Source organism: Rhinoraja longicauda, chromosome 1 (genome assembly GCF_053455715.1).
Source record: "Rhinoraja longicauda isolate Sanriku21f chromosome 1, sRhiLon1.1, whole genome shotgun sequence".
NCBI classification, from domain to species: Eukaryota; Metazoa; Chordata; class Chondrichthyes; order Rajiformes; family Arhynchobatidae; genus Rhinoraja; species Rhinoraja longicauda.
Window position 1 is genome coordinate 9492069 of NC_135953.1, and position 23886 is coordinate 9515954.

Genomic DNA, 23886 nt, shown 5'->3' on the forward strand with positions numbered 1-23886 from the left:
TTAGGTTAATTGGCATCTCTAAAAATCGCCCCTAGTTGTGTAGGGGGTGTACAAGAAAGTGGGAAATCATAGAACTGGTGGTGATCGATCTTTCCTAAATATAATAGGAGAGCTCAGGGTGGCACAGTGACACAGCCTCACAGCACCAGAGACTCAGGTTTGATCCTGACCTTGGGTGCTGTCTGCGTGTAGAGTTCACACTTTTTCTCTGTGACCGGGTGGGTTTCCTCCGGGTGCTCCGGTTTCCTCCGACATCCCAAAGATGTGTGGGTTGATAGGTTAATCGTCTGCTGTAAATTGCCCCAAGTGTACAATGAATGGATGCGAAAATGGGATAAGTTGTGATGGGTGGGATGGGATGGGATGGGCAAGTTGGGCCGACCCGAAGAAGGGTCTCGACCCGAAACGTCACCCATTCCTTCTCTCCAGAGATGCTGCTGCCTGTCCTACTGAGTTACTCCAGCATTCTTGTGTTTATCTTCGGTTTAAACCAGCATCTGCAGTTCCTTCCTGCACATTTCCTAACTTAACAAGGCTGCTGTTGGTATTTTACAGGGAGCTTCCAAAGTGGAGTTCGGTGCTGTGTATTCTGATTGTTCGGAACTTGCAACCATATCGTCAAACTGCCCATGGGATTCCCTTTGACTTGATTGATAAACAGTGCCACTCACTCGTCTCCACTTCACCTTACTGTTCTCTGTGGACTCAATTTATTTCACGGTGAGTGATAAGCACAGACAGGCTGTGACTGCAGTGTATTAATGATCTAATCACACAAGCTGCTTTCCTTCCTCCAATCCACTTTAATGGCAGGTGGACAAATGCAATTTGAACATATTTGCTGCTGGGCACCCAGTGATTCTACTCTGGGTGTCAAACACAGAAATGAATCTCTGAGCCAAAGTGTCCTTTTTCTTTACTTGGAGTTACCAGAGCAAATTTTTGCCGCTGTCAGGTTACACCGTGCCACGATCCATCTTTGATTCCACTGCTCGTTTCCATTGTCGGCGTTTAATTTGTCATTGGAATGAAGTGTAATGTACCGTTACTAACAGGCTATCATGTCTTAGCGTTTACTTTGGACTTTAGACATTGGAGATCCCACAGCACTGAAACAGGCCCATCGGCCCACCGAGTCCACGTGATCACCATGTACACTAGCACTATCCAGTTCAGTTTAGTTTATTGTCACATGTACCGAGGTACAGTGAAAAAGCTTTTGCTGCTTGCAATTCAAACAGCAGAAAGACAATACACGATCACAATCGAGCCATTTACAGTGCATAGATAAATGCGCGGAAACAGGCCCTTCGGCCCACCGAGTCTGCACCGCCCGGTGATGCCCGCTCACTAGCACTGTCCTACACACACTGGGGACAAATTACATTTATACCAAGCCAATTAACCTACAAACCTGCACGTCTTTGGAGCCTGGGAGGAAACCAGAGCACCCGGGGTAAAACCCACGCAGGTTACGGGGACAATGTACAAATTCCATACAGACAGCACCCGTGGTCGGGATGGAACCCGGGTCTCTGGCGCTGAGAGGCAGCAACTCTACCACTGCGCCACCGTGCCGCCAAAGATCTCTAACAGTTCAGCTGCTGATGTTAACTCTGGCAGCAGATTTATAATCCTTTGCAAACGAATCTCTTGGCCTCCATTCTAGTTCTATCTGAGAGGTCCATTGGTTCTAATTACTTGAAAGTGTTTGAACCTGTCATCTTTGTCCCCATTCTATCAAACTATATTTAAATGCCATATTAAGAACTGTCCTAATTGTCCAAGTTCTTCAGTGATTGCATTTCCCTGTGCATCAGAGATACGAATAAATCTGCACAGAACTATCTCTGTTGTCATCATCCTTCCCAAAATGTGGGCCGTAAAACTGATGAAAGAATTCCATGGTGGTGTTACTCCAGTTTTATTTGGACACACTATTTAATCTCAGCTTTATATCCTTGAAAACATTTGGATAGGTACATGGTTAGCAGGGGTTTAGAGGGACCTGGGCCAAATGCAAGCACGGTGGCGCAGCGGTAGAGTTGGTGCCTTACAGTGCTTACAGCGTCAAAGACCCGGGTTCGATCCCGTCTACGGGCGCCGTCTGTACGGAGTTTGTACGTTCTCCTTGTGACCTGCGTGGGTTTTCACCGAGACCTTCGGTTTCCACCCACACTCCAAAGACGTAGAGGTTTGTAGGTTAATTGGCTTGATATAAATGTAAATTGTGCCTGGTGTGTGTAGGACAGTGTTAATGTGCGGGCATCATTGGTCGGTGCGGATTCAGTGGGCCAAAGGGCCTGTTTCCGTGCTGGATCTCTAACACTAAACTATAAACTAATGTAGATAAGGCACGTTGGTTGGTGTGTTACTCCAGCATTTTGTGTCTATCTTGCACAAACTAGTATTCTCTGCTCCCCAGGCCTGTGCTGCCCGCTTCTATCTCCACCGCTGCCCCACATCGTACACTTCTACCTCCTCGTCAGCCCAGTATTGTGTGCTATCAGTTTGGTTAATGCGGACCTTTAATTTGGTTAAAGGGATTACCTCCCCCCTCAACTCCATCCAAGGACCCAAACAGTCTTTCCAGGTGAGACAAAGGTTCACCTGCACCTCCTCCAACCTCATCTATTGCATCCGCTGCTCCAGATGTCAACTTATTTACATCGGCGAAACCAAGCGCAGGCTCGGCGATCGCTTCGCTGAACACCTGCGCTCGGTCCGCATTAACCAAACTGATCTCCCGGTGGCCGAGCACTTCAACTCCCCCTCCCATTCCCAGTCTGACCTTTCTGTCATGGGCCTCCTCCAGTGCCATAGTGAGGCCCACTGGAAATTGGAGGACAGCACCTCATATTTCGCCTGGGCAGTTTGCAGCCCAGTGGTATGAACATTGACTTCTCCAACTTTAGATAGTTCCTCTGTCCCTCTCTTCCCCTCCCCCATCCCAGATCTCCCTCTATCTTCCTGTCTCCACCTATATCCTTCCTTTGTCCCGCCCCCCTGACATCAGTCTGAAGAAGGGTCTCGACCCGAAACGTCACCCATTCCTTCTCTCCCGAGATGCTGCCTGACCTGCTGAGTTACTCCAGCATTTTGTGAATAAATCAGCGAAAAGACTAGATGTACATGACTACAATCAAGTTGTCCACAGTGTACAGATAAAGGGTAAAGATTTAAAAGAGTGGAGAGATTGCAATGAATGGTAGCAGATCCTCTTCTGGAACCAGCACACAAAGCAGCACCTAGTTCAGGCGTTATCGTAGTCCTTGTGCTCGGACAAATCCCGGTTGCATTTCGTTCCTACCTGTGTGGGTAGTAATGGGCTGAGCGCATTTGCTTCCCGGTGTGAAATCTCCGTGCTGTTTATGTGTCTGTTCAGCCACGGCTGGGAAGTTGGGTGGTGAACGCTGGAGCCGGTGTTAAGATCTGTCCCATTTCCAAATGCTTGAAACGCATTCTCTGCAGACAGAGGAAGACAAGATATCTTTAAGCCCAGGACGTAAGCTCCCTCGGTCTCGGTCTAGATCCCTTTTCAAGACATGATGCATTCTTGTGACACTGCATTTTCAGTTACAATTAACGCACTGCTTTTCAATTAGAGTAGAAGGAGCTTATAGACAATAGACAATTGACAATAGGTGCAGGAGTAGGCCATTCGGCCCTTCGAGCCAGCACCGCCATTTAATGTGATCATGGCTGATCATTCTCAATCAGTACCCCGTTCCTGCTTTCTCCCCATACCCCCTGACTCCGCTATCCTTAAGAGCTCTATCTAGCTCTCTCTTGAATGTATTCAGAGAATTGGCCTCCACTGCCTTCTGAGGCAGAGAATTCCACAGATTCACAACTCTCTGACTGAAAAGGTTTTTCCTCATCTCTGTTCTAAATGGCCTACCCCTTATTCTTAAACTGTGGCCCCTGGTTCTGGACTTCCCCAACATTGGGAACATGTTTCCTGCCTCTAATGTGTCCAACCCCTTAATAATCTTATACGTTTCGATAAGATCCCCTCTCATCCTTCTAAATTCCAGTGTATACAAGCCTAGTCGCTCCAGTCTTTCAACATTATATTCTCTGGAGTTTCGTGAATGAGCGACGATCTTATTAAAAAAAAAAATATAGTTATCAACAGGCTATCATATTGCTACTGAGAGAATATTTCCCCAGACTGGAGGTTCTCGGATAATGTCTGAGAAGTGGGGATATGTCTTCACCTCGGGCTATTAATGTCTCCATTGATGTGTGGGATTTGCAATCTCATAAAGTTCTACTTAGCCTTCAGACGTTAGCGATATAGTGCGGAAACAGGCCCTTCAGTCCGACCTGCGATCACCCCGTACACCTGCACTGTCCTACACACACTAGGGACAATTTACAATTTTTACCAAAGCCAATTAGCCAATCGACCTGTACGTCTTTGGAGTGTGGGAGGAAACCGGAGCACTCTATAAAAAAACATGTGGTCACAGGGAGAACGTACAAACTCCATTCAGACAGCACACATAGTCAGGGTCGAAACCAGGTCCCTAGCGCTGTGAGGCACCAGGCTAATTGACGTGGTAAAATTGTAAATAGTCTCTTGTGTGTGTGTAGGGTAGGGTTGCCAACCGTCCTGTATTAGCCGGGACATCTCGTATTTTGGGCTAAATTGGTTTGTCCCGTACAGGTCCCTTACTAGGCCCGGACGGCGCTGTAGGCCCGGACACTGTAGGCCCAGACACAGTAGGCCCGGACACTGTAGGCCCGGACACTGTAGGCCCGGACACTGTAGGCCCGGACACTGTAGGCCCGGACACTGTAGGCCCGGACACTGTAGGCCCGGACACTGTAACCCGGGGGCCACTGTAATCCCAAACAGTGTAGGCCCGGGTGCTGCCGAACGGAGGTTGCATAGCAACCCGTCTCCCGGCCTGGCTCCCGGCCTGGACGGCCACCATTGGTGGAGTGGGAACGCATGGCCGCTGGTTGGGTGAGGTCAAGTGGGGCGCTGGTGGTGACGTCACCCTTTGTCCCTTATTTGGGACTGAGGAAGTTGGCAGCCCTAGTGTAGGATAGTGTTAGTGTGTGGGGTCGCTGGTTGGCACGGACTCGATGGGCCATAGGGTCTGTTGCTGTGCTGTATCTCTGAACTAAACTAAACTAAAGTAGATATGCTCAGCTAGTCATGAAGCATCTGTGGAGGGAAAGCATTACCCTTTCGGGTCAGAGCTGAAAGATGTCACCATTTACATTCATTGCTTCAGGGTCCTCACTGGAAAAATGTATGATTTGGTTGTAAAGCACTTTGGGATTTTAAGTACTTTAATTATATGGATAGGACAGGTTTGGAGGGACATGGGCCAAATGCGAACAGGTGGGACTAGTGCAGCTGGGACATGTTGGCCGGTGTGGGCAAGTTGGGCCGAGGGGCCTGTTTCCACGCTGTATCACTCTATGACTTTATGACTCTAAATGGCACTTTGGGATATATGAGTGTTTCTTTTAAGCAGACCAAGGGTAAGAAAAAGCAAAAGAGGAAGGCAGGAAAATAGGGCTGACGTGAGAGAGATGATACCAAGCATGCAAATGGCCTAATGAACACAGAACATTCTGCACAGACTCAGCACTGCAGGTAGCACCAGTGGAGAGGGTAATGGAACGAGCTGCCAGATGAGGTAGTTGAGGCAGGCACCATAACAACTTTTAAAAGACATATGGACAGATACATGGCTAGGAAAGGTTTAGAGGGATATGGGCCAAATGTGGGCAGGTGGACTAGTGTAGATGGGGCATGTTGGTTGGCACGGGCAAGTTGGGCTGAAGGGCCTGTTTCCACGCTGGATGACGCTATGAGTCTATCTTAGTTTGATGACCTTCGAGAGTTTAGACACAGCGCAGAAACAAGGTTGTTCGGTCCACCGAGCCCGCACTGACCGGCAATCATCCATACACTAGTTCTATCCTACACGTGAAGGACAATTTCCAGAAGCCAATTAACCTACAAACCCGTACGTCTTTGGAGTGTGGGAGGAAACCGGAGCAACCGGAGAAAACCCACATGGTCTGGGTGAACGTACAAACTCCGTACAGACAGCACCCAAAGTCAGGACCGAACGGTAGAGGGAAGGAAAGCATTTATTGTCTTAACAACTGAAAGGGGTATCTGCGGACCGGAAATGTAGCATGCAGCATGTAGAAATGTAGCAGGTGACGCATCGGTAGAGTTGCTGCCTTACAGCGCTTTCAGTGCCAGAGATGTGGGTTCGATCCCGACTACGGGTGCTGTCTGTACAGACTTTGTACGTTCTCCCCGTGACCACGTGGGTTTTCTCCGAGATTTTCAGGTTCCTCCCACACTTCAAAGACGTACAGGTTTGTAGGTTAATTAACTTGGCATGAATGTAAAATTGTCCCTAGTGTGTGTACTGTAGTGTTAATGTGCGAGGATCGCTGGTCGGTGCGGACTCGGTGGGCCGAAGGGCCTGGTTTCGTGCTGTATCTCTAGGCTAAACTAAACTAGCAAGTACACCCCATGAGTGCAGACCGTGCCAGGCGGTTGTGCCAGGACAGGGGAGCTCTATTCTGCACCATCCCCACACGCATCATTGGTACAGTGTGCTGCACTCACTGAAGTTTAGGAGAATGAGGGGGGACCTCAGTGAAACATATCGAATAGTGAAAGGCTTGGATGGAGTGGATGTGGAGAGGATGTTTACACTAGTGGGAGAGTCTAGGACTGGAGGTCATAGCCTCAGAATTAAAGGACGCTCCTTTAGGAAGGAGATATCTCTTTACTCAGAGGGCGGTGAAAGCTTTGGAGAACGTCAATGGATATTTTTAAGGCAGACATAGATAGATTCTTGATTGGTATGGGTGTCAGGGGTTATGGGGAGAAGGCAGGAGAATGGGGTTCGGAGGGAGAGATAGATCAGCCATGATTAAATGGCAGAGTAGGCCTGATGGGCCGAATGGACTAATTCTGCTCCTATCACTGATGACCTTATGACCTTACGACTGTCAGATCGTTCTTCATTTCAGATATTCGTCACTGGAAGTACCTTCCTTTGTCTATTGGTGGCAAACAAAATGGTGTCCGCGGCATCCCGATAGCGGTGGGCACACTCACTGAGGCAGGTGTTATCCGTGAAGAGATTGAGGAAGCTCTCGCAGTCCTCCCTGTGGTTTCCGCTGCCGCTGCAGGTGCACCAGGGTGCCACGTTCGAGCTTGAATTGTCAATGTAGTTTGGGGTAATCACAGTACCTGACGAAAGAGAGGAACTCAATTTAGCAGCAGCACAACGGCAAAGCTTCTGGGCACCTGTCAGGACATTGCACAATGAATATATTTTGTGTATGTCTCCCTATAGATAATGTGCATGAATATATGTATATATATATTATATATGATTTATATATATGAGCTTCTCTCCCCCTCCCCCTCTCCCCATCCCCCTCCCCCTCCCCCCTCCCCCTCTGCCTCTCCCTCCCCCATATATATATATATATATATATTTTTGTTCTCACCTAACAAACAGTTAACAATGGCCTGTTTCCTTTATCATTGCTACTTTTTTGCATGTCTTTCATTCATTGTTCTACATCTCTCTACATCACCGTCTATATCCCTAGTTCCCCTTTCCCCTGACTTTCAGTCCGAAGAAGGGTCTCGACCCGAAACCTCACCTATTCCTTCTCTCCAGAGAGGCTGTCTGTCTCTCTGAGTTACTCCAGCATCTTGTGTCTATTGTCGGTTTAAACCAGCATCTGCAGTTCTATCTATCTATCTATATATATATATATATATATATATAACTGCAGATGCTGGTACAAATCGAAGGTATTTATTCACAAAATGCTGGAGTAACTCAGCAGGTCAGGCAGCATCTCGGGAGAGAAGGAATGGGTGACGTGTTGGGTCGAGACCCTTTTACAGATTGATATATATATATATATATATATACACACATATATATATATATATACATATATATAATATATATGTACACACCCACACACAGATATGTGGGTCTTTTCAGGCTCACTGTAGGGACTAGACTGCACAGAAATAAATACCATAAGGCATAGGAGCAGAATTAGGTCATTCGGCCCATTGGGTCTTCTCCGCCATTCCATCATGGCTGATCTATTTTTCCCTCTCAATCCCGTTCTCCTGCCATCTCCCCATAACCTTTGATATTCTTACTAATCAAGAATCCACCTATCTCTCCTTTAAAAATACCCATCCACCGCTACCCGTGGCAAAGAATTCCATGGATTCACCAGCCTCTGGCTAATGAAATTCCTCCTCATCTCCATTCTGAAGGTATGTCCTTTTATTCTGAGGCCGTGCCACCTGGTTCATAGAAACATAGAAACATAGAAAATAGGTGCAGGAGTAGGCCATTCGGCCCTTCGAGCCTGCACCGCCATTCAATATGATCATGGCTGATCATCCAACTCAGTATCCCGTACCTGCCTTCTCTCCATACCCCCTGATCCCTTTAACCACAAGGGCCACATCTAACTCCCTCTTAAATATAGCCAATGAACTGGCCTCAACTACCTTCTGTGGCAGAGAATTCCACAGATTCACCACTCTCTATGTGAAAAATAAAGTTCTCATCTCGGTCCTAAAAGACTTCCCCCTTATCCTTAAACTGTGACCCCTTGTTCTGGACTTCCCCAACATCGGGAACAATCTTCCTGCATCTAGCCTGTCCAACCCCTTAAGAATTTTGTAAGTTTCTATAAGATCCCCCCTCAATCTTCTAAATTCCAGCGAGTACAAGCCGAGTCTATCCAGTCTTTCTTCATATGAAAGTCCTGCCATCCCAGGACTTTCTGGACTCTTTCAGGAGTGTTCTGGATTCTCCCACTGCGGTAAACATCCTCTCTACGTCCACTCTGTCCATGATAGCAGAGTAGGTTCCAATCCATCCCCTGAGAATGCACCTTGAGACTCATCAAGACCCAAAATCTTCTCCTTCTTGATATCAGCATGCACATGAATATCAGATTATCCCTCCCAGATCTTAGTCATAAACACCCATGATGTTATTATGAAGAAAAGCTGTGACCCAGACCTACAATTCACCAGTAAAGACCAGCAGCATAATCAAGGACCAGCCTCACCCCGGTCTCACTTCCTCTTCTCATCTCTCCCATCAGGAGTCTAAACAGGGGTTTCAACCCGAAACGTCACCCATTCCGTCTACCCAGAGATGCTGCCTGTCCTGCTGAGTTACTCCAGCATTTTGTGTCTATCTTCGGTTATGAATCTGTGGAATTCTCACAGAAGGCAATGGAGACCAATTCACTGGATGTTTTTCAAGAGAGGGTTAGATATAGCTCTTAGGGCTAAAGGAATATGGGGAGAAAAGCAGGAATGGGGTACTGATTTTGGATGATCAGCCATGATCATATCGAATAGCGGTGCTGGCTCGAAGGGCTGAAAGTCCTACTCCTGTACCTATTTTCTATGTTTCAATGTGTAGGAAAGAACTGCAGGTGCTGGTTTGAATCGAAGGTGGACACAAAATGCTGGAGTAACCCAGCGGGACAGGCAGCATCCCTGGAAAGAAGGAATGGATGACGTTTGGGGTCGAGACCCTTCTTCGGACCGACGCCCATTCTATGTTTCTACGAAGGGGATCGTGTTCCACTCACCCCGGCAGTCTCGTCCTTTACCTCCATCAGCAAGGCATTCAGGGTAATGATCGGTGTAAAATATTGCAAATTAAAAGACAATGATCCCATCTCTCACCTATAACGCCAGTGTAGGAGAGCAGACATGCGGCGTAGTTCTCCCTGAGGCAACCGCTCACCGACTGTGTAGAGGGCTGACAACGTGTTTGGAACTCTGCTAGCCTCGATCTGCCGGGGAGAAGGGAGGGAAGAGTAAACAAATGCATGAATTTTAACCCAGAGGACAATTAAAAACACGGGGCCCTTCGTGTTCGCCATGTTGGATGGAGGCTGTAACCTGCAGCAGCGATAGGCAAGAGTGCTGGAGCATTTTCATCACAATTTCTTTGCTTTTACTTGATTAGGTCAATCAAAGCACACCGTGGAAAACACACTGTCGGGCAGGGTTGCCACCTTTCTTACTCCCAACAAGGGACAAAAGGTGACGTCACCCATTCGCGCCCCACGTGACCTCACCCAGCCAGTGGCTACCTGTTCCCACTCCCCCAACGATGCCAGGGCCGGGAGGCGGGTTGCTACGCAACCTCCGTTAGGCGACGCCTGGGCCGCCGGGCCTACAGTGTCCGGGCCTACAGTGTTCGGGCCTATCGGTGTCCGGGCCTACAGAGTCCGGGCCTACAGTGTCCAGGCCTACAGTGTCCGGGCCTACAGTGTCCGGGCCTACAGTGTCCGGGCCTACAGTGTCTGGGCCTACAGTGTCTGGGCCTACAGAGTCCAGGCCTAGAGTGTTCGGGCCTACAGTGTCCAGGCCTACAGTGCCCAAGCCTACAGAGTCCGGGCCTACAGAGTCCGGGCCTACAGTGTCCGGGCCTACAGTGTCCGGGCCTACAGCGTCCGGGCATACAGAGTCCGGGCCTACAGCGCCTAATACGGGACAAGGGTGGTCCCGTATGGGACAAACCAATTTAGCCCAATATACGGGATGTCCCGGCTAATATGGGACAGTTGGCAACCCGACTGTCGGGTAGCATCACAGCTTAGTTTGGGAATAGCAGTGGATGTGGCCCAGGCCGTCACACAGTCCATTGTGCACCACCATTGACTCGATCTACACTTAGCGTTGCTTTGGGAAAGCAGTCAACATAATTAAAGATTGATTGGTCGGACGAGGACTCGCGCCCAGAACGAAGAGTGACCCGACTCGGGGGAGGGGGGCACCGAGAACGAAGATGGACCCGGCATGGGGAGGGGCGCTGAGAACGGTCACTTTGTAACTTTGTAGGCGCCCCTATAGAAGATACCTTGTGGATGGTCTGCAAAACAAAGAATTACAGCATTACATGTCACATGTGATAATAAAGTATCAATCAATCAAGACTTGTCCCACTCCGGTTATTCCTTCTGCTCCCCGCCACCTTCGGGTTGAAGGTGCAGAAGCTTGAAGGCAAGCACCACCAGACTCAGGAACAGCTTTTCCCGCTCTGTTATCCAGATGGTCCAGTTCAGTTTAGTTTAGAGATACAGCGCGGAAACAGGCCCTTCGGCCCACCGAGTCCGTGCCGACCAGCGACCACCCGCACATTCACACGATCCTACACACACTAGGGACAATTACACCAAGCCAATTAACCTACAAATCTGTACGTCTTTGGAGTGTGGAAGGAAACCGAAACTCTAAGAGAAAATGGTGTAGAAAAATAACTGCAGATGCTGGTACAAATCGAAGGTATCACAAAATGCTGGAGTAACTCAGCAGTTCAGGTAGATGCTGCCTGACCTGCTGAGTTACTCCAGCATTTTGTGATACTCTCAGAGAAAACCATCGCAGGTCACGGGGAGAACGTACAAACTCCATACAGACAGCACCCGTAGTTGGGATCGAACCGTCTACCTCATTGGAGACCCTTGGACTATCTTTAATCGGACTTTACTGTACTTTATCTTGCACTAAATATTATTCCCTTTTATCATGTATAGGTACACTATGAATGGCTTGAATGTAATTATGACTGGTTAGCACGCAACAAAAGCTTTTCACTGTACCTCGGCGTACGTGACAATAAACTGAACCAAACGTGTTCCTTCACGCCACTGTACCGAACGATGTATTGGGGTAAAATTACCCAATACCCCAACAAGTTTTGGAAATGAGTTTTAAAAGAGAAACAGAATTAAGGTTTCAAGTCAAAAAACAGGCACTATATACCTGTGCTCGCTGGAGTTTAGAAGGATGAGGACCTTATTGAAACTTACTGAATAGTGAAAGGCCTGGATAGTGTGGATGTGGACAATGATGTTTCCACTAGTGGGAGAGTCTAGGACCAGAGGCCATAGCCACAGAATTAAAGAACATTCCTTTAGGAAGGAGATGAGAAGGAATTTCTTTAGTCAGAGGGTGGTGAATCTGTGGAATTCATTGCCACAGAAAGCTGTGGAGGACGTCAATAGACATAGATAGATTCTTGATTAGTATGGGTGTCAGGGGTTATGGGGAGAAGGCAGGAGAATGGGGTTAGGAGATAGATCAGCCATGACTGAATAGCGGAGTAGACTTGATGGGCCGAATGGCCTAATTCTGCACTTATGATCTTAGGAACCTTCATCTTCAACCTGTAACATTGCCCGGTTTCTCTTCATACAGAAGAGTGACCTGCTGAGTGATTTAAAGTGTTTTCTGCTTGAATTTCAAATTGCCAACAACTGCAGCTTATTTTTAAATTTCTCTTTTGGGTTTTGCAAGGACTGAGCTCCCATGTGAAACACGAATAAAGACAGGGAAGACTGGATTTTTAAAAACCTGTGGGTTGGTGGAGAATGTGAAGTTCTGAGGTGAATACCACCGAATGGAGCCAGCAATGGCTGCCTCGCCAACAGTCTGTCTGTCCTTTTCTTCTTTGTGTTTTAATTGTATGTGTTAAATGGATGTTTTTAGTGTTCTTTAGCTTGTATTATGTGGGGGTGGTTGGGGGAAACTTTTTCCAATCTCTTACCTCGACGGAGATGCGATTTTTTCCTGTATCGTATCTCCGTCCGCACTGCGGCCTAACATCGAGGAGTTGGCGGCCTTTGCTGGAGACCGATATTGAGAGCTCCACCGTGCGTGTCTTCGGGACTTTATCATCGCGGAGATAATAAATCCCTTTGGCAGGGATCGACCTCGAGGCTCCAACCTTGGGAGCTTGCAGACTTAACATCATGGAGCCCGCGGTCTCTAGTCAGAGACCGGCTTCGGGAAACTCCAAACCGTGGGAGTTTCGACCGCTCCGACACGGAAGTTTCGATCACCCCTACGCAGTAGTTTCGATAGCCCCGATGCGGGAGTTTCGATCGCCCCGACGAGGGAGTTTCAATCGCCCCGACGAGGGAGTTTCGATAGCCCCGACGAGGGAGTTTCGATAACCCCAATGCGTGAGTTTCGATAGCCCCGACCCGGGAGTTTCGATAGCCCCGATGAGGGAGTTTCGATCGCCCCGATGCAGGAGTTTCAATTGCCCCGATGCGGGAGTTTCAATCGCCCCGATGCGGGAGTTTCGATCGCCCCGTACCCGGGAATTTCAATCACCCCGATGCAGGAGTTTCGATCGCCCCGACACGAGAGCTTCGATAGCCCCGACGCAGGAGTTTCGATCGCCCCGACGCGGGAGTTTCGATCGCCCCGACGCGGGAGTTTCGATCGCCCCGACGCGGGAGTTTCGATCGCCCCGACGCGGGAGTTTCGATCGCCCCGACGCGGGAGTTTCGATCGCCCCAACGCGGGAGTTTCGACCGCCGGCCGCGGGAGCTTCGGTCGCTCCGACGGATGGATCAACTGCCCCGACCGCGGGAGAATAAAGAGGAAGTAGATTGGACTTTTTTGCCTTCCATCACAGTGAGGAACGTGGGGAATCCGCTGTGGTGGATGTTTATGTTAACTTTTATGTAGTTGTGTGTCTTGTTGCTTTTTATTCGTATGGCTGTATGGTAATTCGCATATCACGTGTCAATAAAAGACCTTTGAACCTTTGAAACCTTTAAACAACGATCAAAAACTCAGAGTGTCTCTGAAAACCTACATGAAATAAATTAACTTTCTCCACTTACTTTAGTTTAGATTTTTCATTTTGATTAGAGATACAGTGCGGAAACTGGCCCTTCGTCCACCAAGTCAGCACCCACCAGCAAATCCCCACACATTAACATTACCCTACACACACTAGGGCCATTGCTCAAAACATTTATACCAAGCCAATTATCCTACATACCTGTACGTCTTTGGAGTGTGTGAGGAAACCGAAGAACTCGAAAAAAACCCACGCAGGTCACGGGGAGAACGTACAAACTCCATATAGACAGCACCCGTGGTCAGGATCGAACCCGGGTCTCCGGCGCTGTAAGGCAGCAACTTCACCACTATGCCACCGGTTTGCCAACTACTACTTACTACAAAGTAAAATATAAATTTAGTCCCATTATACCTAAAAATTATTTGGTTAATCCAACCAGAGATGATTGTAAAATTGGATTAACTTTCAATCCAGCTTCCGCACCAAATTAAAGTCAGTTATTGACACCTGTCGTAAGGCAGCACGGTGGCGCAACGGTAGAGTTGCTGCCTTACAGCGAATGCAGCGTCGGAGACCCGGGTTCGATCCTGACCACGGGCGCCGTCTGTAGGGAGTTTGTACGTTCTCCCCGTGACCAGCGTGGGTTTCTCCGAGATCTTCGGTTGTCCGCCTACACTCCAAAGACCTGCAGGTATGTAGGTTAATTGGCTTGGTATAAATGTAAAAAATGTCCCTAGTGTGTGTAGGGTAGTGTTAATATGCGGGGATCGCTGGGCGGTGCAGAACCGGTGGGCCGAAGGGCCTGTTTCCAGGGTGTATCTCTAAACTAAACTAAACTAAATTGTGCACAGTCATCCTGAATTTCCAGCTTTTTCTCTGCATCCCCATAGGTTACACCAAGCAAGTCTTCCCTTTTAGTTTAGTTTAGTTTAGTTTAGAGATACAGCGCAGAAACAGGACCCTTTGGACCACCATGTCCATGCCGACCAGCGATCCCTGCACTCTAACACTATCCTACACACATTCGGGACAATTTACATTTACACCAAGCCAATTAAACCGACAAACCTCTACGTCTTTGGAATGTGGGAGGAAACCGAGGATCTTGGGAAAACACACGCAGGTGACGGGGAGAACGTGCAAAATCCGTACAGACAATAGACAATAGACAATAGGTGCAAGAGGAGGCCATTCGGACCTTCGAGCCAGCACCACCATTCAATGTGATCATGGCTGATCATTCTCAATCAGTACCCCGTTCCTGCCTTCTCCCCATACCTCCTGACTCGGCTATCCTTAAGAGCTCTATCCAGCTCTCTCTTGAATGCATTCAGAGAATTGGCCTCCACTGCCTTCTGAGGCAGTGAATTCCACAGATTTACAACTCTCTGACTGAAAAAGGTTTTCCTCATCTCCGTTCTAAATGGCCTACCCCTTATTCTTAAACAGTGGCCCCTGGTTCTGCACACCCCCAACATTGGGAACATGTTTCCTGCCTCTAACGTGTCCAACCCCTTAATAATCTTATACGTTTCGATAAGATCCCCTCTCATCCTTCTAAATTCCAGTGTATACAAGCCCAGTCGCTCCAGTCTTTCAACATATGATAGTCCCGCCATTCCGGGAATTAACCTAGTAAACCTACGCTGCACGCCCTCAATAGCAAGAATATCCTTCCTCAAATTTGGAGACCAAAACTGCACACAGTACTCCAGGTGCGGTCTCACCAGGGCCCGGTACAACTGCAGAAGGACCTCTTTGCTCCTATACTCAACTCCTCTTGTTATGAAGGCCAACATTCCATTGGCTTTACAGACAAGCACCCGTAGTCAGGATCGGACCAGGATCACTGGCACTGCCAGGCAGCAACTCTACTGATGTGCCACCATGCCGCCCTTTCTGTAGACCATCCATCCATTCATCCATTTCACTACGATACTAACCGTTGTGATATGACGTGTGAAGCAGGTCTTTTACACAGAGGGTGATGGGTGCCTGGAACACGCTGCTAGGTGGTGGAGGCAGATATGATAGTGACGTTTGATAGTCACAACAAGATCTGCAGTGCACGGAGGGATATGAACCAGGTGCAGGGAGAGGAGATTAGTTTTGGTCTCCAAATTTGAGGAAGGATATTCTTGCTATTGAGGGCGTGCAGCGTAGGTTCACTAGGTTAATTCCGGGAATGGCGGGACTGTCATATGTTGAAAGACTGGAGCGACTAGGCTTGTATACACTGGAATTTAGAACGATGAGAGGGGATCTTATCGAAACGTATAAGATTATTAAGGGGTTGGACACGTTAGAGGCAGGAAACATGTTCCCAATGTTGGGGGAGTCCAGAACCAGGGGCCACAGTTTAAGAATAAGGGGTAGGCCATTTAGAACTGAGATGAGGAAAAACTTTTTCAGTCAGAGAGTTGTGAATCTGTGGAATTCTCTGCCTCAGAAGGCAGTGGAGGCCAATTCTCTGAATGCATTCAAGAGAGAGCTGGAGTTAGATAGAGCTCTTAAGGATAGCGGAGTCAGGGGGTATGGGGAGAAGGCAGGAACGGGGTACTGATTGAGAATGATCAGCCATGATCACATTGAATGGCGGTGCTGGCTCGAAGGGCCGAATGGCCTCCTCCTGCACCTATTGTCTATTAACTTGGCATCATGTTCGGCACAGGCATTGTGGGCCAAAGTCTCTGGTCTTGTGTTGTTATACTTTTCTCAGTTTGTCCAATCCTCACCTTTAATTTATCGGGAACTTATATACTTTGGGATGTTCAAATCTAGAGGAATTGATTTAGATTAGTTTAGACTTCATAGAGACAGGAGAATTATCGATAGCCACCGTGGAGTCACAGGTGAATTTGGAGAGAAGATATTTAAAGAGGCAGATTCACATTTAGTTTTGTTTAGTTTAGAGATACAGTGTGGAAATAGGCCCTTTAGACTACCGAGCCCACGCCGACTAACAATCACCCACCCATACACTGGTTCTATCCCACACACTAGGGGCAATTTACAGAAACCAATTCACCTACACGTCTTTGGAATGTGGGAGGAAACCGGAGCACCCGGAGAAATTCCATAGAGAACGTGCAAACTCCGTAGACAGTCTGGATCGAACCCAGGTCCTTGGCGATCTGAGGCCGCGACTCTGCCGCTGTGCCACAGTGGCACTCTTGTTCTCTTATTTTATGCTTTAGACTTTCTTCTTCTTGTGATTTTCCGCCTTAATTTTTCCACCCCCCGCTCTCTCCCCCCCCTTTCCACCCCCCCTTTCCCCCACCCCCCACACCCTCTCCGCTGTCTTTTACTGTGCTACTCGGATCTATTCTGAGCCCCATGCTCTACTCCCTCTTCACACACGACTGTGTTCCTGCATTCGACACCAACACCATTGTCAAGTTTGCAGACGACACAACTTGATCGGGCTGATCACCAGCGGTGATGAAACACACTATAGAGCGGAGGTGCAGAACCTGGCTGACTGGTGCTCAGATAACAACCTGTCCCTAAATACCACCAAGACCAAGGAACTGATCATCAACTTCCGTAGGTCACACAACGGGGAATACGCCCCGATCTTTATCAATGGGGACAGTGTGGAGAGAGTGTCCAGCTTCAAGTTTCTGGGCACTCACATTTCGGAGGAACTCACATAGTCCAATAACACTGTTGCGCTGGTCAAGAAGGCACAGCAACGACTGTTCTACCTAAGAACACTGAAGAAGTCAGGTCTACCCCAACAGCTGCTGACGACATTCTACCGCTGCATCATAGAGAGCATCCTAACACATGGCATCCATGCTGTGTCTCTCAGCTGCACGGAGGCAGAGAGGAAAGCTCTTCAGCGGGTAGTCCATAGAGCTCAGAGGACCATCGGTACACAGCTACCAGCCTTGGAGGGCATCTACAACACACGATGCCTCAGAAAAGCCACCAGCATCCACAAAGACTCTTCACACCCCTGCAACAGTCTGTTCGAACTTCTACCATCGGGCAGACGATACAAGGCCTTCTACGCCCGCACCTCCAGACTCAGGAACAGCTTCATCCCCAGGGCCATAGCTGCCATGAACCGGTCCTGCTGAGCCGGATGGTCACATCGCACAGTGAACCGGCACAGATCTACTTGCACTTTATTCTGTTTTAAAACTGTTACAATTTGTTTCATTGGGTTGTTTAAATTAATACTGACTAGCTAATTAATTTATTGCATCGTATGGGAGGCGCATTCCCAATCTCGTTGTACCCCTGTACAATGACAATAAAGATATATTGTATTGTATTGTATTGTATTGTATTTTACTCAGAGTAGGAAAGCTAAATCGAGACGACATAGGTTTAAGACGAGGGGGGGGGAGGGGGGGGGGGGGGGGGGAGGGGATTTCATGTTCATAAGTTCATTAGTGATAGGAGCATGTGGCCCATCAAGACTGCTCCACCATTCAATCATGGCTGATCTATCTTTCCCTCTCAACCCCATTCTCCTGCCTTCTCCCCATAACCCCTGACACCCGCACTAATCAAGAATGCGCTTACTGTAACTCTGCCTTAAAAATATCCATTGACGGCCTCCACAGCCTTCTGTGGCAATGAATTCCACAGATTCACCACCCTCTGACTAAAGACATTTTTCCTCATCTCCTTTCTAAAGGAACGTCCTTTAATTCTGAGGCTGCGCCCTCTGTTCCGAGACTCTCCCACTGGTGGAAACATCCTCTCCACATCCACTCTATCCAGGCTTTCCAGACCTTGCAAAGAGGATCAGGGGCACGTTTTTCATACAGTGGGTGTTGGGTAAATGGAACAAACTGCTGGAAAAGGTGGTGGAGCCACTTTCCTCATTCAACTGAACCATCCTACCACAACCGGAGAGCAGTGCTGAACTACTATCTACCTCATTGGTGACCCTCGGACTATCCTTGATCGGACTTTGCTGGCTTTTCCATGCACTAAACGTTGTTCCCTTATCACGTATCTATGCACTGTAAATGGCTCTATTGTAATCATGTACGGTCGTTCTGCCGACGAGATAGCACGCAACAAAAGCTTTTCACTGCACCTCGGTACACGTGTCAATAAACTAAATTGAAGTGGACTGTTCAATTGCAACACGGATAGGAAAGGCTTAGAGAGATACGAGCAACATGCAGGCAAATGGGATTAGCTTAGACAGGCATCTTGGTCTGCATGGATGAGTTGGTCTGAAGAGCCTGTTTCAAAGCTGTGATAACTTCTTTCACACATCATTGGAGTACAGCACAACTTGACAAGAGTATATCACTGAAATGCAGCAAACTCTCATCCCTGCCGCCTTTCTCCAGGACTCAGGTCTCCCTGAGGGCTGACCTCAGCAAGTTCATTCCTTGCAAGTGGTGTACTCCTGCCTTGTAGCCCGGCCATTCAAGTAAGTCTAAGCCAGCAGGTGAAACATAGAAACATAGAAAATAGGTGCAGGAGTAGACAATAGACAATAGACAATGGGTGCAGGAGTAGGCAATAGACAATAGACAATGGGTGCAGGCGTAGACAATAGACAATAGACAATGGGTGCAGGCGTAGACAATAGACAATAGACAGTGGGTGCAGGAGTAGGCAATAGACAATAGACAATGGGTGCAGGAGTAGGCAATAGACAATAGACAGTGGGTGCAGGAGTAGGCAATAGACAATAGACAATGGGTGCAGGCGTAGACAATAGACAATAGACAGTGGGTGCATGAGTAGACCATAGACAATAGACAATGGGTGCAGGCGTAGACAATAGACAGTAGACAATCGGTGCAGGAATGGACAATAGACAATAGACACTAGACAATAGACAATAGGTGCAGGAGTGGACAATAGACAATAGACAATAGACAATAGACAATAGACAATAGGTGCAGGAGTGGACAATAGACAATAGACAATAGACAATCGGTGCAGGAATGGACAATAGACAATAGACACTAGACAATAGACAATAGGTGCATGAGTGGACAATAGACAATAGACAATAGACAATAGACAATAGGTGCAGGAGTGGACAATAGACAATAGACAATAGACAATAGACAATAGGTGCAGGAGTGGACAATAGACAATAGACAATAGACAATAGACAATAGGTGCAGGAGTGGACAATAGACAATAGACACTAGACAATAGGTGCAGGAGTGGACAATAGACAATAGACAATAGACAGGTGCAGAAGTGGACAATAGACAATAGGTGCAGGAGTGGACAATAGACAATAGACAATAGGTGCAGGAGTAGGCCTTTAGGCCCTTCAAGCCAGCACCACCATTCAATGTGATCATGGCTGATCATTCACAATCAGTACCCCATCTGGATGGTCTTATAGATGTGTATAAAACCATGAGGAGAATAGATGGGGTGAATGCACAGAGTCTTCTTCCCAGAGTGTGGGAATCAAGAACTAGACGGCTTAGGTTTAAGACAGCAGGAGAAAGATTTAATGGGAACCTGAGGGGCAACCTTTTCACACAGAGGGTAGTGGGTGTATGGAACGAGCTGACGGAGGAGGTAGTTGAGGCAGGTACAATAAGCACAATTAAAGTGCATTTGGACAGGTACATGGGCAGGTACCGGGGCTCTATGACTTTAGACTTTAGAGATACTGCCCATCGACCCACCGAGTCCACACAACCACCGATCACCCCCGTACACTGGCACAATCCTACACACCAGGAACAAATCACAATTTTTACCCAAGCCCATTAGCCTACAAACCTGTACATCTTTGGAGTGTTGGGGGGGAAACCCGGAAAAAAAAACCCCATGCAGGTCACGGGGAGAACATACAGCAGCACCCGTCATCAGGATCGAACCAGGGTCTCTGGCGCTGCAAGGCCACAACTCTACCGCTGTGCCACCGTGCCACCCCAATTCTAATTCTAAATCTGAGAGAAATAAATTGTCGTAATCTCAGAATGGTGAAACTGGTCAAAGGCTTTAAATGGGCCACTGATGTTCCAATATTGCTTGCCTGCCTGATAGCACTTGATCATTCTCACACATGTGCCAATTTTCGACTTTAGTTATAGAACAGCACAGCATAGGAACAGGCCGTTCGGCCTACAATGTCCGTGCTGAACATAATACCAAGTTAAACCAATCTCACCTGCCTGCACATGGTTACATCCCCCTATTATTGACATATCCATGTGTCTATCCAAAAGTCTCTTAAATGCCACTGTTGCATCTGTCTCCACCACCGGCCCTGCCAGTATGTGCCAGGCACCCACACTCTCTTTCTAAAAAACTCGCCCCACACATCTGCTGTAAACGTTAGCGGCCAACTTTAAAGTTTTCCCTCTCGTCTTTGACATTTTCACACTGGGGAACAAAAGGTTCTGAAGTCAACAGTAAAGTGCCTGGGAGATGGACACCAAAATGCTGGAGTAACTCAGCGGGACAGGCAGCATCTCCGCAGAGATGGAATGGGTAACAATAGACAATAGACAATAGGTGCAGGAGGAGGCCATTCGGTCCTTCGAGCCAGCACCGCCATTCAATGTGATCATGGCTGATCATTCTCAATCAGTACCCCGTTCCTGCCCTCTCCTCATACCCCCTGACTCCGCTATCTTTAAGAGCTCTATCTAGCTCTCTCTTGAATGCATTCAGAGAATTGGCCTCCACTGCCTTCTGAGGCAGAGAATTCCACAGATTCACAACTCTCTGACTGAAAAAGTTTTTCCTCATCTCAGTTCTAAATGGCCTACCCCTTATTCTTAAACTGTGGCCCCTGGTTCTGGACTCCCCCAACATTGGGAACATGTTTCCTCCTCTAACGTGTCCAACCCCTTAATAATCCTATATGTTTCGATAAGATCTCCTCACATCCTTCTAAATTCCAGTGTATACAAGCCTAGTCGCTCCAGTCTTTCAACATATGACAGTCCCGCCATTCCGGGAATTAACCTAGTAAACCTACGCTGCACGCCCTCAATAGCAAGAATATCCTTCCTCAAATTTGGAGACCAAAACTGCACACAGTACTCCAGGTGCGGTCTCACTAGGGCCCTGTACAACTGCAGAAGGACGTTTCGGGTCGGGACGGTTTTCCCCTGGTGCTCCGGTTTCCTCCCACTCTCCAAAGACGTGCAGGCTTGTTGGATAATTGTCGCTGGTAAAAATTGTCGATTGTCCCTAGTGTGTAGCGTTAGGGTACGCGGTGATCGGTGGTCGGAGTGACCCCGGCGGGCCGAAGGGGCCTGTTTCCCTGCCTTACCTCTAAACTGAACTAAAACTAAACGACAGCATGAAATAGCCCAGCGATCCCACCCATGGCAGAGGTCAGGTTAAAGATCGCTCCGCAACCTAGGAGGAGGTGCTCTAAATGAAGTGCGGGATGAGTGAGCAGTTAACATATCAGTAGCTTATTTATTGCTTGGGGATGTTAAGTTACTGCAGCACTCCTGAAACCATTAAAGCTGGTCTTCTTATCTCACTCCTCACAGCCAAGCGGGACTGACAAAAAATATATCTCCAGATGTGTCTCATAGAATTGAGTGTTTGAGATTTCTAGTGTAATAGATCTTTACATCATTGCAGTTGGGGGATTTTTATTTTTTGTAGTTGTATCCTTTGAGCAGCTTCTGTTGCTGAAAGATGATTAGATTTTTGGAGGAATGCTTTTGATTTCGGTTGCAAACCCCTGTGAAATGACCTAAATATGAATGACTATTTTGTTTCCAGCGAGGGTGAAGAATGGTATATTATTTTGCCTTTTGTAGCAGTCTTCTTTCCAGACAAAGGGTTGCTATTGAGGAAGAGCTCAGCTAGGTCAGTGGGACCTTTTGTAGAATGGAAGCAGCCGGGCATCACTGGACTTGAAAACCACGGTTGTGGCAAAGTCCTGCATCACCATTTCAATGGAATGTTGGCCTTCATAACAAGAGGAGTTGATTATAGGAGCAAAGAGGTCCTTCTGCAGTTGTAAAGGGCCCTAGTGAGACCGCACCTGGAGTACTGTGTGCAGTTTTGGTCTCCAAATTTGAGGAAGGATATTCTTGCTATTGAGGGCGTGCAGCGTAGGTTTACTAGGTTGATTCCCGGAATGGCGGGACTGTCGTATGTTGAAAGACTGGAGTGACTAGGCTTGTATACACTGGAATTTAGAAGGATGAGAGGAGATCTTATCGAAACGTATAAGATTATTAAGGGGTTGGACACGTTAGAGGCAGGAAACACATTCCCAATGTTGGGGGATTCCAGAACCAGGGGCCACACAGTTTAAGAATAAGGGGTAGGCCATTTAGAACTGAGATGAGGAAAAACGTTTTCAGTCAGAGAGTTGTGAATCTGTGGAATTCTCTGCCTCAGAAGGCAGTGGAGGCCAATTCTCTGAATGCATTCAAGAGAGAGCTAGATAGAGCTCTTAAAGATAGCGGAGTCAGGGGGTATGGGGAGAAGGCAGGAACGGAGTACTGATTGAGAATGATCAGCCATGATCACATTGAATGGCGGTGCTGGCTCGAAGGGCCGAATGGCCTCCTCCTGCACCTATTGTCTATTGTCTATTGTCTATTGTCTATCAAACGACCGGAAAATATATGGATGGAAAAGCACAGTAGACCTGTGGGAACTGGAACTGTGGGGAAAGGAGGGAGAAAATGATATTGGATGTTTGGAAAAGAAGAAAAAAACATTTTCTCTTTGTTATAGACAATAGACAATAGACAATAGGTGCAGGAGGAGGCCATTCGGCCCTTCGAGCCAGCACCGCCATTCAATGTGATCATAGCTGATCATTCTCAATCAGTACCTCGTTCCTGCCTTCTCCCCATACCCCCTGACTCCGCTATCCTTGAGAGCTCTATCTAGCTCTCTCTTGAATGCATTGTCTCTCTCTTGAATGCAAGTCCTGAGTGATGAATCCCAGCGTGTCTCAAGCCCATCTCCACCACCTGCAGTGTCACATGCAGGATACTACGTACCTGCGGTCCTTGCAACTATGACTCTAAGTAGGACTAAGGAAACAGATTGGCAGTGAGTTTCAGCAGAGCCCAGGTGCGTTTGCTGGTACCAATGGGAAAACTGGGTCACAGTGACTAAAGAGAGAGTGGTAAACATCACCTTGATGAGAGAAAGGATTGTGGGGATCAGAGCCAAACTCGGTTTAAAAGGAGCAGAGAACAAAAAGCACAGAGCCCAGAAACAGTATCGGTAAGTTTACATAGAACGCAGGAAACAAAGAGTCCAGGTG

At 47.8% G+C, this 23886-nt stretch overlaps 1 protein-coding gene across 1 annotated transcript in view; it reads right to left on the minus strand.

Annotated features, from left to right (window-relative positions):
- The window catches only part of gfra4a (GDNF family receptor alpha 4a), a 62322-nt gene that overhangs the window by 13304 nt on the left and 25132 nt on the right, over positions 1-23886 (minus strand). Inside the window, exons 4-6 of the mRNA XM_078408432.1 lie at positions 9749-9858; positions 7112-7246; positions 3311-3465 (exon numbers count right to left, since the gene is read on the minus strand). Coding sequence (XP_078264558.1) covers positions 3311-3465; positions 7112-7246; positions 9749-9858 — 400 coding nt within the window. The remainder of the gene's footprint in view (positions 1-3310; positions 3466-7111; positions 7247-9748; positions 9859-23886) is intronic.